We start from the raw sequence: 17,154 nt of genomic DNA, 5'->3' as shown, positions 1-17,154 counted from the left end.
AACTAGCTGTAGGGCGAGCATTTTATTCTTACCATCCTCTGACGACTTTAACTAGAATTGCAGGTGACAGTACCCAAGCGGTGCAGTCCTCCATATCATGAAAAACTTCAATAGCATTTTCGAAAGGGTCTGATTTACTGCAGATAACGACCTGTATTTATAGGGGAAAAACTTCAGGTTTTTTTTAATCCAACAAGGAAAAATAAAGGAAAACAGTAATCAATGGGGTGGGGATCACCTCACCTTTCCAGGTCTAGGATTAATTTTATTTTGGTTGTTTCCTGAAAATGCCTGTTAAAGCAGAGGGAACAAACAATAAGAAATTAATTTGTAAAAGAGATATATCTTACCTAATCTTGGGAAATGCTGAAATACATTTAGTGTATTTAGCTTCAAAAAATACATCCATTAAAACAGTTTACAAGTCACACTTTAGTATTATGAAAATGGGGTCAGGTTAAGGCTATACAGCCTGCAAGTGCTTGGCATGCTTTCAAATCTTACTGACACATTACCACACATTCAAGTTGTCCATGCAAACCATTAAGCCACTTAAAGCTGCCCCTTAGGTTTGCATAGATATATTATGCAGAACATGCTGAAGTTGCAACCACAAATCACTGTCATTTTACAGCACACTAAAACGAACAGGGGCTTTGTATGGAAGGAGTGCCTGTTGAACTACACCTTTAGCCAATAAAGGCATGAGTATGCATTTTATTACTGTAGCCCAGCCCTGCAAATAGCTCATACCACCCAATGCACCATGTGGTACAGCCAATTATTCTGAAGAAGTTATATATCTTTATAGCTGGTAGGAAGAAACTTTCTGAATCAAGTCTGATTTGTTTTGTAAATCATCAAGATGATTGCTTTCTAGGAGTTTTCAGTCAATATTGCTGCCCCTATTCCATTGTTGCACTGTTAATTTTAGCATAAAACTTGGTCTATGAAAAATGTATGTCAGAAGTATATTTCAAAAGCATAACAATTTCCTGCCTCTCATTATATACAGCAGGGGCCACCATTTTTTTTGCACCCATGAACACAGTTGCAAACCAGAAAAACTGTCATGGGATGACACATATACCGCAACCAGGCTCACCCCAACAACAGAATGGTTTTGAAGACTAATTTCGGGGACGGACGGACCAGAAATTGTATCTGTGCAACCATGTGCCCACTCACACACACGTAACCTGCAATATATATGAATCCATAGATTCCCAATATGCCTTTTATTATTCAGAATAGAATTTCTAAAGGAACATACAGTAAGCCTGCAACTTACACGGGCGTTACATTGACCTAAAGCCAAAATCATGTTGTGTTCAATGGCAGGTGTGATCGCCAGTGTTTTCCCCCAGAACACTGTTCCCTTTCATTTTGTTTAATTTTTTGCCATGCACGTAAAGCTGGCTGAATGCACGCAAGTTAAATGGGATGTGGGAACACAGTCTAAAATTGTTTTGATGAGTCGGTTTGTCAAATGATTGCTGAATCTATTACTATTACATTTCATTTTTGTCTAGTAAATCTTAAACCTATCTTAAATGACCATTCTTAACAGCTGCAGACAGTGATTCTAGAAGGCTTTTCAACCAACACGTATGCTGGTTCAGCACAACTGACTGCTGAACAATCTGTAGATGTGAGGACTGGTGGGGTCAGCAGCAGAATCCAAACAACAACTGACATACTGCAGTATGACTGTATATTTTTTCTTCTACTGTTTCTTGCCTTTATGCTAAATTGGGCAATCAGTAGTGCCTAGATGCAGCCATGATCTTCTCATTCCAGATTCATTTTGACCATTTGGTTAGAGAAATGCAGCATGCTAATGAAATCTCACTTTATTGAAAAGATAATCTTTTTTCTGGAAAATAGTCACTTCCAATTCAAGCTATTATTTGTTCTAACAACAATATGTATGTATGTATGTATGTATGTATGTATGTATGTAAATCAAACCAATATCAAACAAAAGAAATAAAAGCAAAAATCAATTTGACTTTCTAGTTAAACAAAGCATGCAGATAGACTTCTAAAAGTAGGTAAACAACATTAAACACACCTCAATGTCTGGTAAGAAGCTATTTGGTTCATACTGCCCAGGTTTCAACCAGCTTGAAAAACTGGTGTCAGGGTTTCCAAAGTTAGACATCTGTAAAATTCTCTCTTTTTTTGGATCTTCACTTTGCAAATATTTCTCCATAAATTGTGGATTTTTGAAATCTGAAAGAGACTGAAAGCACAATAAAATATAAGAGTGGTTGTTTACTGCTAAGGTATAATACAACATACATAGCATGTGAGTTTATATATAGTTATATGATGTTTGTCCTATTACCTCAGATTTCTGAGCCACATCAAATATTAGAGGAGGGACTCCTGGGCAATTAACACTCTTCTGAGATGCAAAAGTTGTTGTGATAGTGTTTATAGATGTTACAGATGGAGTAAACACATTTTCTTTAGTTGCAGGTAATAGAAGGCTTGAGAATATGGCACTCTTTTCAAGTCGAGATCTCTTAATGTCGCCATCGGTACCATCCTTGCTCTCTTTCCCACTTACTTCCTGGGTAAGTGCAAGGTCTGGTCTGTTGGATAATTTCAGAGATTGGAGAAGAAGGCTGTTCTCAGCTGAGGCACGTTTGGGTCTGACTCTAGCCTCTGTTTCTAGACTATGCAATTTCAGCTGCAGGGATGGGGCTAAATCTCGTGGTTTGTCTCTCTTGATCCCTAAACCAACTGTAAATATATTGGGGTCAAATATTTTCTCTAAATTGTCCTCATGAATTGGAGGCATAGCAAAGGGAGGTGCTGGAGATTTTGGAACTTTGGGTTTTTTCTTTTTTTGAGGTACACAAATAGAGCTGTCTAGATTTTTAATAGTTTCAGTAAACTTCGTCATGTCTGGGGAATCACAAATGGTATCCTCATTGCCAGCTTTAGGGACATTACAATCACTGTTTGAATCAGGTTGTCCACTGAAATTCTGCTCGAATATCTGTTTGTTTTCCAAAAACGTATTTGTCATCTTTGTGTCTTCATTTTCAGTCTGAGAAGTCATGTTGTGTTCTACTTTGGGGGGCACTGGGTCAGGCTGCAGGAGACACTGGTCTTCTTTACTTAGAGAATGCATGTCTGTTTTCAAGAAAAGTTCCTCTCCACTTTCAGGAGATATGGATCTGACATTTGTATTCCTGCTATCATTTTGGATTGCTTCAATTTCTTCAGTTTGTAGTACAGATGGCGTTTTAGGCAAACAATTATCGTTGGCTAATTCTGTATCCACTTTTTTAGAAATAAAAACACTCACATGGTTATCATCTACTTTTCCATTCTGACTAAACTGAGATTCAGCAGCATTTCCAATTTCTTCATTAGTTATAATATTTGACTGAATCCCTTCTTCAGACTTGCTTTTTATATCTAAAGATACATCCTTCACCTTTGCACCATTTTGCAATGCTTTCTGTCGATTGTTTGGCTTATTTGTTGTTCTTTTGGTCTGCTCACTTTCAGGGTGCTGTTTCCCAAATTTCAGCTTTGCTCTGCCAACAAATGTATTTGATACAGAACCTTTTTTTAAAGAAGAGATCTCAGCAGATTGGTTCTGATTAGTTTGTTTGCTTTCAAACATGGATATTTTATTGGCAATACTGAAGTTAATTTTAACAGCTTTGTCCATAGAATCTTGTTCAGTTTGCACATCTTCTAGAGTTCTGGACGCCTTAAGGTTTAATTCTACATTCTTTGGTTTAGCTGGACTGTAAAAACAAAATATTACAACAATTACTTTACAGTCCTTGTCAACAATACTTTAAAGATGTATTTTATTTCTAGCACAATCCTATGTGCATGCCTCCTTAAAATAAGGCTGCAATTCTAAATACACCTGCTAGGGAGTAAGCCACATTCAATATAAGGGGACTTACTGCTATTAATTATCATTATTACTATTACATTTAGTCACTTTTTCCAAAAAATATAAATTCAGAGTGACATAACCATTAAAAACTAGAGTAAAAGTAACCTAAAAGACAATAATATGCATAAAAGAGCAAATCCAACCCAACCCCACTCAACTAAAAATATTCAGAGTTACGCTTTGAAGGGCTGGCTAAAGAAAAATGTTTTTACCTGGTGCCTAAAATAGATAGTGATGGCACTAAGAGTGCCCCCCTGTAAATATGTATAAGTTTGTGCTGTATGTCTCATTGACTTCCATGAGACTTACTCCCAGGAAAGTGTTATATGAGTATAGTTATTATTCTCTAAGTGCAAATGCACTCAGGTTCTGCTTGTGGACTTTACATGGACATCTAGTTGACCACTCTGAGGACAGAGTGTTGAAATAAACAGGACTTTGTCTGATCCAGCACAGTTCTTCTTATGTACTAATTAAATATGCATGGGTGGTTCCAGACTTGTCAAACTGCTGACAGAAGGCCTCCTTCCATTCATGGAACACACTCCAATCTGCCAATTCCCCCTTCTTTTGCATCCCCACATACATACACACAAACACACACACACACACTGATCTAGAGGGGCTCCCAACTCTCAGAAGCAGATTTTGTGGAGGTGAAAATTGACACACACCTCTTCAATCAGTGGAATGATTTTTCACTCAGGGTAAATCTGAATTGAATCCACAACATTCTAGCAAAATTTCTGCTAAAGAAACATCCTTATAGGTCTAACTCAGAGGTTTTCAACATCTTTGAGTCCACAGCTCCCTTGACCAACTACATTCTTTCTGTGGCACCCCTGTGGGGCTCAGAAGCCCAGTTATGTCACCCCTTGCTTGCAGAGCTAGCCACCTCTCACCCTTTTACGAACCCCCTCCCTTGTGGAGTGTTCCCTCAGCTTCCTTTTCTCTCCCCTCTCCTTGGGAGTCCTCCAGGCATCCGCTGATGCTGCTCCCCCTGATCTGAGCTTCCTCCACTGCCCCAGAGAGACGTGCCTCATCACATTGCCCCCCAGGGGCCTGGGAAGAAGATGCCCCCAGCCTCGGTGGAACAACCGAGACTGGCCAAAGGTGAATGTGAGGCCAGCACTGCCGGGCCTGCATGGTGGAAAGGCTCCCCTTCAGCACACAGCAAGCACAAGAAAGGCCAGTTCAGCGCCTGCCTGCCTGGCCTCCCACTTGTCTGTCCATTCCCAACAGTAAGGGCTGGTGGACTGGCTGGCTGGGCTCCCTCACTGGCTTGCTTGCTTACTCCGAGGCTGTCTCAGTTCCTGGCAAACAGCACTCCCTGGCCAGCCCCAGACGCACCATTCATCTGGGGAGCTCATAGGCAGGGCTGCTGCAACAAACAGCTGTGGAAGCCTTTGGGAGGCAGAGAAATGAGAAGGCATCCAAGGAAGGATGGAAGGAAAGAGGGACAGCATCCAGTGTTACCCGTGGCACCCCTGACCATCATTCAAGGCACCCCAGGGTGCCAAGGCACACTGGTTGAAAACCACTGGTCTAACTTGGCATAAAAAAGACAAATGAATTTTATAATGCTGCGTAAAGTCTGCGGTCCTAAGAAAACGTATTTAGAGTTAGTTTCCTTGAAATGAAATAAATATATATATGGTTAGGACAGTGGGTTGTGTGGGGTTTTTTAAGAATAGCCTTACCGAAAACCTAACAGAAAACATATCATTCCTTGGAATGTGGGTTTATTGAAAATACATTAATACAATTATTTCCTTTTACCTTTGTTAAGTTGCAAGTTAACTTAAAGTGTTTCTTACAATCTATTTTATTATGTGAACCATCCTGAGACCCCCCAGGCATAGGGTGGTATATAAATTCAACAAACAACATATCAGAAAGATTTATAAGCATTATTTACTCTCACAAGAGCTCACTTTATTTCTTTCAGAAATTATAGACTGCAAATCACTTGCAATTCTCTCTCTCACACACACAAACGCTATTCACACTTCCTATTTACTCAAACGTACACCATGGATGCATTCCATTAACATACTTTCATATGTAATTAAAGGTTGATTGCTGCTGTGATGTATTATGCCATCTTTTTAGCATCAACAGTTCACAGTCCTGTAGACACATGCAGACACTGACTTTACCTGTTTAGCAAGAAAAATGTTCATATGTGCTCATGAAGACTGAGCCAATAGAATGGGAGGATCTAAGATGCCGGACTATTGCTTGAAGGCAGGAATGGAGTGGAGGCAGTATTATTATTATTTATTCAATATCTATCCTGTCCTTCATCCAAAGATCACAGGGCGGTTTACAATTTAAAACAGTAATGGAATGGTGAATATTTCTAACCCAGCCTGTTCCAGATGGGTTTTACTCTCCCTAAAGAAACTTGCATAATTTGGGGAAACTCTTTGATTCGGCACTGTAATTTGAAGCCCAGATGGTTTCAGTTGTGTGGAGTACTTTTGCTCAGTTCCAGCTGGTTCATCAACGATGGCCATTCCTGGATGAAGATGGCCTGACCACAGGGATGCATGCTTTGGTAACTTCCTGACTGGATAAATGTGCTCTATGTGGATCTTCCCTTGAAGAGGCTACAGTTTGTGCTGAATATTGTGCTGAAAATTTGACTGTTAATGGACAGAATTAGCTGGAATCATGTACTCAGTACCAGTCAGCAGAGCAATCCTGCTTACCTGGCTTTCCAACATTGAACATTGCTGCCAGTTACCAAGAAGGACAGGTGTAAGGGGGAGGGGAGCTTAGTGTGGGGGCAGCAGTGGGAGTGTTGGGTTGGCTCTGCTGCTGCATCTGTACTGTTTCAAGCTCCTCTCCTGTCATAGTAGCCAGTAACAATGTTTGGGGTTGGGAAGTCCGAGCAATGCCACACCACCCATGCCAACAAACCAACTGCTACTGCATACAGCACTGATTCTGAAAAATTAAGTTCAGCTGTCTACATGCTTCTGGGTAGAATGCAAGGGGCTAGTGTCTCCATGACTCCCCATGTACAGTGGTACCTCGGGTTACATACGCTTCAGGTTACATACACTTCAGGTTACACACTCCGCTAACCCAGAAATAGTGCTTCAGGTTAAGAACTTTGCTTCAGGATAAGAACAGAAATCGGGCTCCGGTGGCACGGTGGCAGGAGGCCCCATTAGCTAAAGTGGTGCTTCAGGTTAAGAACAGTTTCAGGTTAAGTACGGACCTCCGGAACGAATTAAGTACTTAACCTGAGGTACCACTGTACTTGTAAACTTAACACTGAAGAAGACTGCCTGAAGAGGGCCATCATACTTTCATTAAAAAAATTGTAAAAGCTGAAGTAAATATTTGAGTTATAGTCTAGTTGGATAATTGTAGTGTATGTTTCTGTTTCTCTTTTGAAGACTTGATGAGAATGAAAACTCAAATGGTTAAAGTTACAGATAGGTAGCCGTGTTGGTCTGCCATAGTCAAAATAAAAAAATTCCTTCCAGTAGCACCTTAAAGACTTATCTGAAGAAGTGTGCATGCACACAAAAGCTCATACCAAGAACTAACTTAGTTGGTCTTTAAGGTGCTACTGGAAGGAATTTTTTTATTTTGTCAAATGGTTAAGAAACAGATCTATATCTTCCTAAAAGACTGACCCAAACCCTTGACAGATGTTGAAGCTATGATCCATTCTATTAAAATGAAACAAGGGAAAACAACATCTACTTATAAATGATTTATAGTTCCCATAATACGCCTACAGTTATAAGTCATAGTCTCCACTGCAAACTATGCTAACAGATGTGTCAGGACAGGAAAAGCAATGTAAATCAAGGGAAGGTGCTAGTGAATTATTAATTTGAATATCATGGAAAATGACACCAACACCCTACTGCTAAGCAAATTTATCTGCAAGTATATTCTGTTTATTTCATTTGAATTTATTCAAAGAAAGGCTATAGTCTTGCAGCCCAATGCTTCCTCAGATATTAGTGGTTTTGATTTTAATGTATATGTACAACTGCAAGTATTTCCACCCAAGCAAATCTGTATTTCTGTGCATATTTACTTAGATGTTTGTCCCACTGTGTTCAAGGCTTAAATCTAGGTAAGCATGCATACAATTTTGGCTTTACAGAACAATCCTATTGCATATTTACCCAGAAGAAAGAACCACTGTATTATGAATCTTAGTTTGGATAAATTGTATTTAGGATTGAAGCTCAATATATTAAATTAAGGTTTCAGCCCTAAACACACATAAAATCAATTACAGAGTTGACAGGAACCTTGGAGGTCATCATGTCCAATACTGCTGCTCAGTGCAGAATCTGCAGTGCATAATGCAACTTCATCTCCCTAATAAATAGCCATTAAGCTTCTGTTTAAATAGCTCCAGCAAAGGAAAGAACACCACCTTCTGAGATGTATGTTTCACTGTCAAACAAAACTTACAGCTCTTTTTGGTAGGATGTTTCTCCTCATATTTACCCAAAATATTCTCCACTGAAATTTCCACCTCTGTTGCCCTCCAGAGAAAGAGATAATAAGTCTGTTCTATCTTCTGCATGTCAGTCCTTTAGACATTTGAAAACTGTTATGTCTGCCTCTCTCATCCTTTTATTTTTTTATTTTATACCTACATACAAGACTTTTCTGTTGAATTTAATTTTGTTGGTTTTAGCCAATGTCCCAGCTATTTAAAAACCATCCAACTCTACAATTCTACGATTTTGATATATTATACCGTGTTAGATATTCCTCCCAATTTTGGATCATCTGCAGATCAGATAAGCATCCCCTTCACACTCCGATCCAAGTCATTTATAAAAACAAGAAAAGGAATTGGCCTAGGGTATCTCTGTGGCTCTCTGTTCAATACTTCACTCTATGATGCAGATCCATTAATGAACAATTGTTGAATACAATTGTTCAAGCAGCTCTACTTAACACTAGTGTAATCCACCCCACATTTTATGATATTGTCAGTGAACTTAATTCTGTGTAAACAGACAAGCAGTGGCTCACAAAGCATCACTGTGAACCAACCTATCATAGTCAGATAATATATGAAAATCAATTAATAACAGTATACAATGTAAAGGCAGAGCAACTGAATTTTCATTTCTGAATAGACACAGATGCTCTGCTTTCTAAGTTTCTGTATAACATGCTGTTATATTACAACTTACACACAAAAAACTACTTAAATGAGTAACATGGTGAATGTGTCATCTTCTTGAGAACATAGTTTTATTCCCACCCATAATTATAAATGTTTGGCAGCTTAGGTCTCAACTAAGACTTCCACTGCTTTATTACCTTAAAGCTGTATCTTTTCTGTTGCATTTACAAATAAGATGCATGTAAAATCAAAGCTAAAAATTCAAAGTAAGTCTCACTGAATTCGGTGGGATTTATTTCTGAGCATATTTTTATAGGATTTGGCTGCAAGATGTTAGAGAGTTCAACAGGTACCGTATTTTAAAAGCCTCAGGAATCAGGAGTGGTTAATGACTCAGTTCCTTACAGGCATCATATAAAGTGAGTGAGAAACTGTTATTACCCTATAGTGGGAGAAAAGCTCAAGTTCTTGTTTAACTATTCAGCACCCTTAAAAAATACAGAATTGAAGAGTCCCCGTTCCCCCACCCGGTATTTAGACAATCAGACCCAAAGATTATATAAATCAGTCCAAATCACATAAATTAATGAGTGACAAGTTCATTCAAAAACTATTAAAAAAACCTGATTCAATGTCCAATATAAGCTTTATCAGTGCACAGCTGAAGAAAAGTACAAAGGATATTCAACTATCCCCACCCCAGGATCAAATTGCACAATATATTCTACTCCTCAGTGTCTTTAGTAGACGGGATCTAAATGAAATATAACTTTTGATTCCAAAATTTTGTTTGAAATGATTGTTTAATGATGAGGGTGCAGTGCTGTGTTATAATACACGCAATTATCTTACCAGGTTTTCTCATTAAGATAATTCAAGGTGTGGCAAGTCTCACATTTCTTGACACAGCTGTAAAAGTGCACTCATGCCTTTAAATAAGTGCTGAAGGCCACATATTTCAGTCTTCTTTAAAAATAATACTTTGCCCCACAGCACTACACATCAAGCCCCTAAATCACTTATTCTAGTGATTATGGCACAAAGAAGAGGTAAGAGCAACATATATAAAACTAAGATCCAATTCCTGTTCCTAAAAGTGCTGCAGGGTGGCATCTTGAAATACAGTTGGACACAGCTCTAAGAGGCAATGAATTGCCCCCCCCCCATACTTTGTGTTTCTTTTTGGAATAGTTAAACCTGCCATAACTGCAGAGGGAGCCGCTTGCCATAAACACCTTAACACATGGGTATGCCCTGCACGTCTATGAACTGGGCCCAGTGTTTGAGATATAAAAGCTGGGAGCCAAATGGCACCTTAAACCTAGTCTTCAGTTGCCACAACAGTATGTCTAGGGACATTTTTTTACACGATTACAAAGCAAATGAAGACAAGGTGGATGATTTAGCTGAAAATGGAATAAATGCTATGTGCAAAAGACAAGTTTTTTAAAACCAAAATACAGTGGTGCCTCGCAAGACAAAATTAATCCATTCCGCGAGTCTCTTCGTCTTGCGGTTTTTTTGTCTTGCAAAGCACGGCTATTAGCGGCTATTAACGGCTTAGCGGCTTCAATAAAAAGGAAACAAACTCGCAAGAACTTGCAATACATTTCATCTTGCGAAGCAAGCCCATAGGGAAATTCGTCTTGCGGAACGACTCAAAAAACGGAAAACTCTTTCGTCTAGCGAGTTTTTGTCTTGCAAGGCATTCGTCTTGCAGGGCACCACTGTAGCAATCAAGCAGAAAAGCAGCCTGTAAGAGACGTGGCTGCAGTTTCATTCTAGCAAAAGTAAAAACCAAACCTCTTTTACAGGCAAAAAGCGACTGCCGACCAGTTGATTTCAAATGCTGTCTGGGCCTATGATTCCACAACACAGATCCTTCTAAATTACTCAAGCAAGTAAACCAAGAAAAAAATCACAGCCACTGAGCTAGAGACAAATTTGTTCCTGTTCTTGAAAAGGCACTGATTTATCAACTATAGCTTAGGAACTATACAGCCATGCTCAACATAACAGCGACACTCAGTCCAACCCTAGCTAAAAGACCTTCAATAGCAGTACGAGGACAGTCTGAAACTAGAAAACTTCTGCCAGACAAGATGGTTACAAAGGCCAGTAGCGTTACTCAGTATAAGATCCAAACCGCATGCTACAGTTAAGTACTATGTAACCTTCCCCCAACATTGCAGTTCCTCTCTTAGTCATCATCATCCACAGGAACACCCATAGACTCAAAAGACTGAAGGGCTGGGGAAGGATCCCCTCCCCACCCCGACAGCTGTTTATTTCCTCTGGCAATCATCCTCAAGCTGCTTTCGCTTGGACCTCCCCCCCCCCCCACTGCATTGGATGGAAGAAAAGGCAGCTTGAGGGAGATAATTATGAGAAGACAAATAGCAGCAGTGAGAGGGTCATGTGGCTCTTCCTCACTTGGTCTTCCTCTACTTCTGACGGTAGCCTCTAGTCTAGAGGTCGTTTTCATTTTTTAATGAATCAAAAAACAACCACTGGGAGAAATTTATATGGAACCCTAGGTAACATTTATTTGGCCCTTAGCCAGATACTTATTACAATAAGCACAATGGAAGTCTTCTCCAAAGAATATATTATTGAGGACACATAGACAATGAATGCTATTTAATTTTTTTAAAAAAATATATTCCATAGCAAGACTTATAATTTTTCCCAAGTAAGGAAAACTAACAACGAGTGAGACAAAGGGTGGCAATACACAGCTTCATAATAGAAGCTAACAAGAAGAAAATATTCTATACCAACTTCAGTCACATAAATACTAAGTGGACTTTTGCTGTGGTAGAACATACTGGAGTTCCTGTGAAGTAGTCGAAATATTATACTGGCATGGAATCCATGCAATTAGGATACAGATTTAGCAATTATAATACATGTTATCAAGGGATTTAATGAACATCTTATTGCAACAAGCAATGTAATTTAAAATATGAAACTACTTACAGACTAACTTTTGTTGTGACAGTTCTGGAAACATCAAAGCATGGATTTCTCTCTTTTGCACCATCCAAACCAGAGGTAGTTTGCTTTCCATTTGTAGTTCCCAACTCGCCATTTCTTTGCTTGTCAGTGCGCAGCAAAGCACTGCCATCAGAATTGTTGACAATATCTGGTACCTTAGACTCTGTTCTTCTTTCAGAATGTGACACGGTGCTATTGTCTGTGATGCCTACAGAAGAAATTTTAAGAGTCTCTACAGTGCTTTCACCAGAAGACAGCTTCTCTGCTGAAGTACATTTTGATATTGGATTACTATCTGTTGCACCTTCAATCTGTCGTTTGGTGGATGAATCTTTCCCATGACTCTTCAAGCCTGTGGGTGAAAGAGGACTTGTGTCAGGTTGATTCTTTTTTAAGGATTTCCTCCTGTATGGGGATGAAGTAGGGGTCTGCTGCTTGTTTTTCTCTAACTCTGTCTTAGTAAGTCCCTTGTGATTACTTCCAGTCCTTGTGTCATGGTTAGTTGTGGGAGAATTCATCTGTTGAGAAGTCTTAGCTTTTCTTTCAGGGGTGGTTATTTTTTCTGAAACCAAATCTGAAGCAATACCATCAAAAACAGGTTCTTCTTTTGCAGTATTCTCAGTTACATTTCTGTCCCCATTTGGCATGTCACTGGAGGACTGAGATTTTCTCCTCTTTCCAGATCTCCTTACTGCAGATTTTTTATCCATTGTGTTACTACAGTCGTCTAATACAACAGTCACTGGTTCATTGGAATATGGTTGTTCAGCTCTACGAAGAAAAATATCCAATGTCAACACTCTAGAAGTGTGGGCACGTTCACTGGACTCCAAAATAGATGGCTCCTCTGATGGTGCATATTCTGATTCTGAACATGAATGAACATCCACTAATTCCTTGTGGTTTAATATGTTATGTTCTAGGTCCTCACTGGATATATTGGTTAAACTTCTAAAGAAATCTGGAGTTGTAGTATTTTTTGTGTCAGTGACTAGATCATTCTCTGCTTCCAGTGTCTGAAGTGTAAGATTGCTATCAAATAATGTATTTTTTATTGTCTCACTACTGCTGCGCCAATCAGATGACAATTCACTGTCAGAATTAATTCCTTTAGTGTTCCATTCTGAAACAATATCATTATACAATCGTGTCAGATCCCTTTTGGAGAGATATTCTTCTGTGTCTTTAACAGTATTCCGTATCCTTTCCTGGTCCTGATTGCAAACCTGGTCAATAAGAGTTTCCTCACTTTTAGACAGATCTTTAAAGTCTTCAATATCTATTGATGCCAGTGGAGCGATACCCTTGTGAGGCGAACCCGAGCTTGCACTTTTAACACTTGATCTTAAAGAAGCTTCTAATGTGTTTTTGGGATTTTTTCTTCTCCCTGTAGTAAAAAAATTTCCAAACTTTCCCAAAACTGGCTTCTTTTTGTTTTCTTCCTTATAAGACTCTGCAGAGGATGTTTTGGACTGAAAAACAACAAGAAAGGGGAAAAAAGTTAGACTAAATGTTTCTTTCAAGACACATAATTCATTACTAAACATTTATATGTTGGGGAAAAAACCCCTGAAATTGAATTGTTCACTGAACCATAGAATTTTCTATGAAAAGGTTATCTTTACATGTAACATAATCATCATTTTTACTTAAATATAATGATTCACATTAACATAATTATTACGTTAAAGACTTATAATGCAAACATTCATAAACTTCCTCATATCTTTAGTCAAATGAATGAAGCATGTAAACACTTACAGGAATTGCTTACATTTTATGTATGCACCTGCCTTAAGCAGGAATGTGTCTTTGATACTGAAGTAAAGGTAAATCAGAGGGCACCTTTAGCAGTAAACTTCTGCAGTAGTTTTGCTAAAATTTGTATGAAAGTTAAAAGTTGTATAAATGTTCCTTTTATCAGCCACAGTTTGTATCACCTTAAAATCTGTGGCATGGATAAAAACAAGCATTTTTTTAGTATTCAAGACAAAAATAAAACAAATTCTAGATTGCAATACATTTAGCCTGAACTATAATCGTTGTTAGGAGATACATTTAGCTTTCTTTTAAACAAAGCTATTTCCCCCATTCTTTCAGCGTACATCGATAATCCTGTGATATTTGGCAACAATCCAATAATTGTGTTGCGAAAGGACGGAAGCGTTTAAACTCTACAGCCCAGCAAGAAGCCATGCAACCAACTGCCTAGATAGGACGAAGATCCATCTCCAGTTCTTTCCGCGCGGTCACCTAAAAAAAGCATCTGGATGCCACGAGGGCGGCGGGGCCCTGGGCTCTCAATTGAGGCCCCTGCCAGCTTCAAGGGCTGCCGTGATTGAGCGAAAGCGGACTTCGGCCCCAGGTGCGCGGTTTCCAACCAGCTAGCTCTTGCTCCCTTCAGGTCTACGGCTAGGGCATCCTTGCCGCTCAATGAGAGGCAGGAAGCGTTTGTAGTCCCCCCCACCGCACCCTTCGGCAAGACTGGGGAGATAAGGCTCCTCTCTGGCCCGCAGGGATTTCGCGGCAACTTCTCCCGCGCGCCAACGACGTCCATTTCCCGCCCTTCTCCGGCCCACTGAGAAACCGCGCTGGGTTTGCTTTGTACTCACTAGCTAATGACCGCTCGCTCGCGCTCCTCCTTTGGCAGCCTCAGTCCGGAGCTTGCCGGCCACCTCAGAGGAGCTTCCCGTTTAGTCGGCGCGGGGATCTCTCGAGATGAGAGCGCCAAAGCCGGCTCCTGCGGAGGCGCCAACTGTCTGAATGCCAGAGCCTGCCTGCCTGCCTGCCACGCCCGGCCGCCCGAGCGAGCGGTGCCCGCCTCCGCCTGCAGCGCCAACAGCAGCTGCTCTCTCCCTGGCACGGGCGCCTCAGGTAGGACGGCGGAGTTCCGGTCACCGCCCATGGGGTCCGCGCCGAGGAGAGCGCGACGCTGAAGACGGCGCACGGAAGAAGGAGCCACGTGGGACCTCGGCGCCCGAGGAAGGAAGGGCGTCAAAGAGAGAGGTTTCCCTCGTGCCTCCTCCATCCAGGTCAGGCCTACAGCAGGTAGAGGAATCTGGGACGTGTATCAGAGCGCAAGTCTCATAGGACGCGGCTTCCAGGCACGTCTGAGCCCCAGCATCTTTTGGGAGTTAAAGAGAACCCCACACGCCCTCAGAAATCAACCTGAAGTGTAGTGGAAGACATTTGATCCCCTGGTCACTCAGCCCCGAAAAACCTGTTTCCAGCGCATCTCGTGTAATAAGAGAGTGCATGTCTCCTTTTAAAAATTAACCACTGGCAGCAGGAGGAAGGGCGCGCCATCATTTCATGAGGGCCTCTCCAGCCTAAGTAAAGGCAGAGGAAAGCGTAAAGGCGGGGAAGGCTGATTGCTCAGAGGTGCCAAGGAGACAGGCAGAATTTTCTAGAGGTGAAAAGGGAAGGGTGCCAACAAACACAGCAAATGCCCATGAAATGCAAAGATATTTCCACCCTGCTGATTGCCCTGCACAAGTCTGAGCAATATGAAGTGCTTTTCTGCCCAGCCTATTTCCATCTATTCAGGACAAAAAGCTGCCTCAAGCAAAACCGACAAACTTTGATGTGAAAAGCCAAGAGCTCTTGTTGGATTTAAAACAAACAAACAAAAAATCACTGCCAACATGCCATGTCTGAAGTTGCCTTATTTATAAAGCACCAATTTCAAAAAAGTCTGGTATGAATGTAGTGTTCTGATTGAACAAACTTTTCCACTTCCATTACCCTCACTCCGCCCCCAAAATTACTTACTTTATTGTTTCACTTATACACAGGGGGAGACAGAAGAGGCACTAGCAAATAAATTCTTTGTACATATTCATGAAATGTATATACCAGAAAGCTTTTAGCTTCATTTGTCTAAAATGCAAAATGAGCACTGCAAAACAAACTCAACAACACAGGAAGGCAGTGTTCTTATACCTGCTGAATTGCTTTTGCAACAAAATACAATTTCTGCTGCTTAATTGATCACAATGACAGTCAATGGTCATTGCTATTCAGTAGACTAAGATGTATAAATTCAGAAAGGTGGAGCCACTCCCACTAAATCAAAATAAGTGGGAAGCTCTACCAAGGGCACTTTTTTTCAAAAGTCTAAATTAAACAGCCTGCCTCTGACTGGTTAAAATAATTAGACAACCTCCACACAATCAGCTCAGAGAAAAGGAAGCCAAAACCCAACCTTGCCTTTGCAAGTAGTTGTAGGGCGGATTGTACCGTTACAGATGCTGGTTAACAGTACCCTTTAAGTCTGTTTTCATATTACACTGCATGGGTTTAGACTCTAGATCAGGGCTTTCCAAACTTTTAACGTTGGTGACACACTTTTTAGACATACATCATTTCATGACCCAGTAATTCAGTTTTACTAGCATACTGGAAGTTAAACTAACCCCTTTCCAGCCCCAAGAGGAGCATTCACATGACACACCTACAAACTGCAGCTGACACACTTAACATGTCATGACAGAGTTTGGAAAACTCTGCTCTAGATTATGTTCCCCTTGGACTGTCCCTTCAGTAAATGAAAGCTGTGGCCATCCAGATAATGTTGGACTCAGTCTCCCATCAACACCAGCCAGCATGGCTAGCAGCCAGGAATGATGGAAGTTCTAGTATCAAGGGCCACAGGTTCACTACTCTTATTACCCAGTGGGATTTCCTAAGCACATCTTTACTGACCAACAGTGCAAGACAAACTTCCAGTCATAGTTCACTTGACTCTGCTTCTTCTCTTCTCTTTCCTGTAACTTGCTATCTGCTATGGACTTTAAGCTTAAACAGAAATCTAAGTCTTTTGCAAGGAGGAGCTAAATTCTGTGACCTGTGTAGAGGCAGAGTGATTAGTTTGTTTATAATTCTACTGTTATAAGGAGAGGCAAGAAACTCCTTCCATTTCTCAGATTTCATTAGGCAAGTTCCATGTCCTTGTTTCTACAGCTTTAAAGACTATAAATTTGTTTTGAAAATTAAGGAGGAGATCCTTTTGAAGCTTTTACTCAGTACCAATTGGGGAACAAACATGGTTTATTAACTATGGGTACCCATCAATGAATTCTGCCCCAGCTCATCTCTTGAC

General features: G+C 40.4%; 2 protein-coding genes across 5 annotated transcripts in view; one reads left to right on the top strand and one right to left on the bottom strand.

The window, feature by feature from the left end:
* Positions 1–14,181, top strand: part of RTN4IP1 (reticulon 4 interacting protein 1) — an 88,761-nt gene extending 74,580 nt beyond the window's left edge. The window contains exons 11-12 of one of the 2 annotated variants that reach the window (XM_083497689.1): positions 1,571–1,704; positions 14,154–14,181. In XM_083497689.1, the coding sequence (XP_083353815.1) occupies positions 1,571–1,704; positions 14,154–14,166 (147 nt within the window). In that variant the 3' untranslated portion in view covers positions 14,167–14,181. Of the gene's footprint in view, positions 1–1,570; positions 1,918–14,153 lie in introns of those variants that run through there. The other variant, XM_083497691.1, reaches the window with a different exon arrangement.
* The window catches only part of CRYBG1 (crystallin beta-gamma domain containing 1), a 90,662-nt gene that overhangs the window by 27,958 nt on the left and 45,550 nt on the right, over positions 1–17,154 (bottom strand). For 2 of the 3 annotated variants that reach the window (XR_014524715.1, XM_083497619.1), the window contains exons 3-7: positions 12,036–13,525; positions 2,351–3,773; positions 2,075–2,245; positions 244–291; positions 33–151 (exon numbers count right to left, since the gene is read on the bottom strand). Coding sequence is in view for 2 of the 3 variants with exons in the window: in XM_083497619.1 (XP_083353745.1) it covers positions 33–151; positions 244–291; positions 2,075–2,245; positions 2,351–3,773; positions 12,036–13,525 (3,251 nt within the window). In the remaining variant the exon portion in view is untranslated. Of the gene's footprint in view, positions 1–32; positions 152–243; positions 292–2,074; positions 2,246–2,350; positions 3,774–12,035; positions 13,526–14,665; positions 15,090–17,154 lie in introns of those variants that run through there. The other variant, XM_083497620.1, reaches the window with a different exon arrangement.

The sequence above is a fragment of the Podarcis liolepis genome (genome assembly GCF_965112155.1).
Source record: "Podarcis liolepis genome assembly, chromosome: 3".
NCBI classification, from domain to species: Eukaryota; Metazoa; Chordata; class Lepidosauria; order Squamata; family Lacertidae; genus Podarcis; species Podarcis liolepis.
Note: the sequence above shows the minus strand (reverse complement) of the source record. Positions and strands in the feature narration are given on the sequence as shown.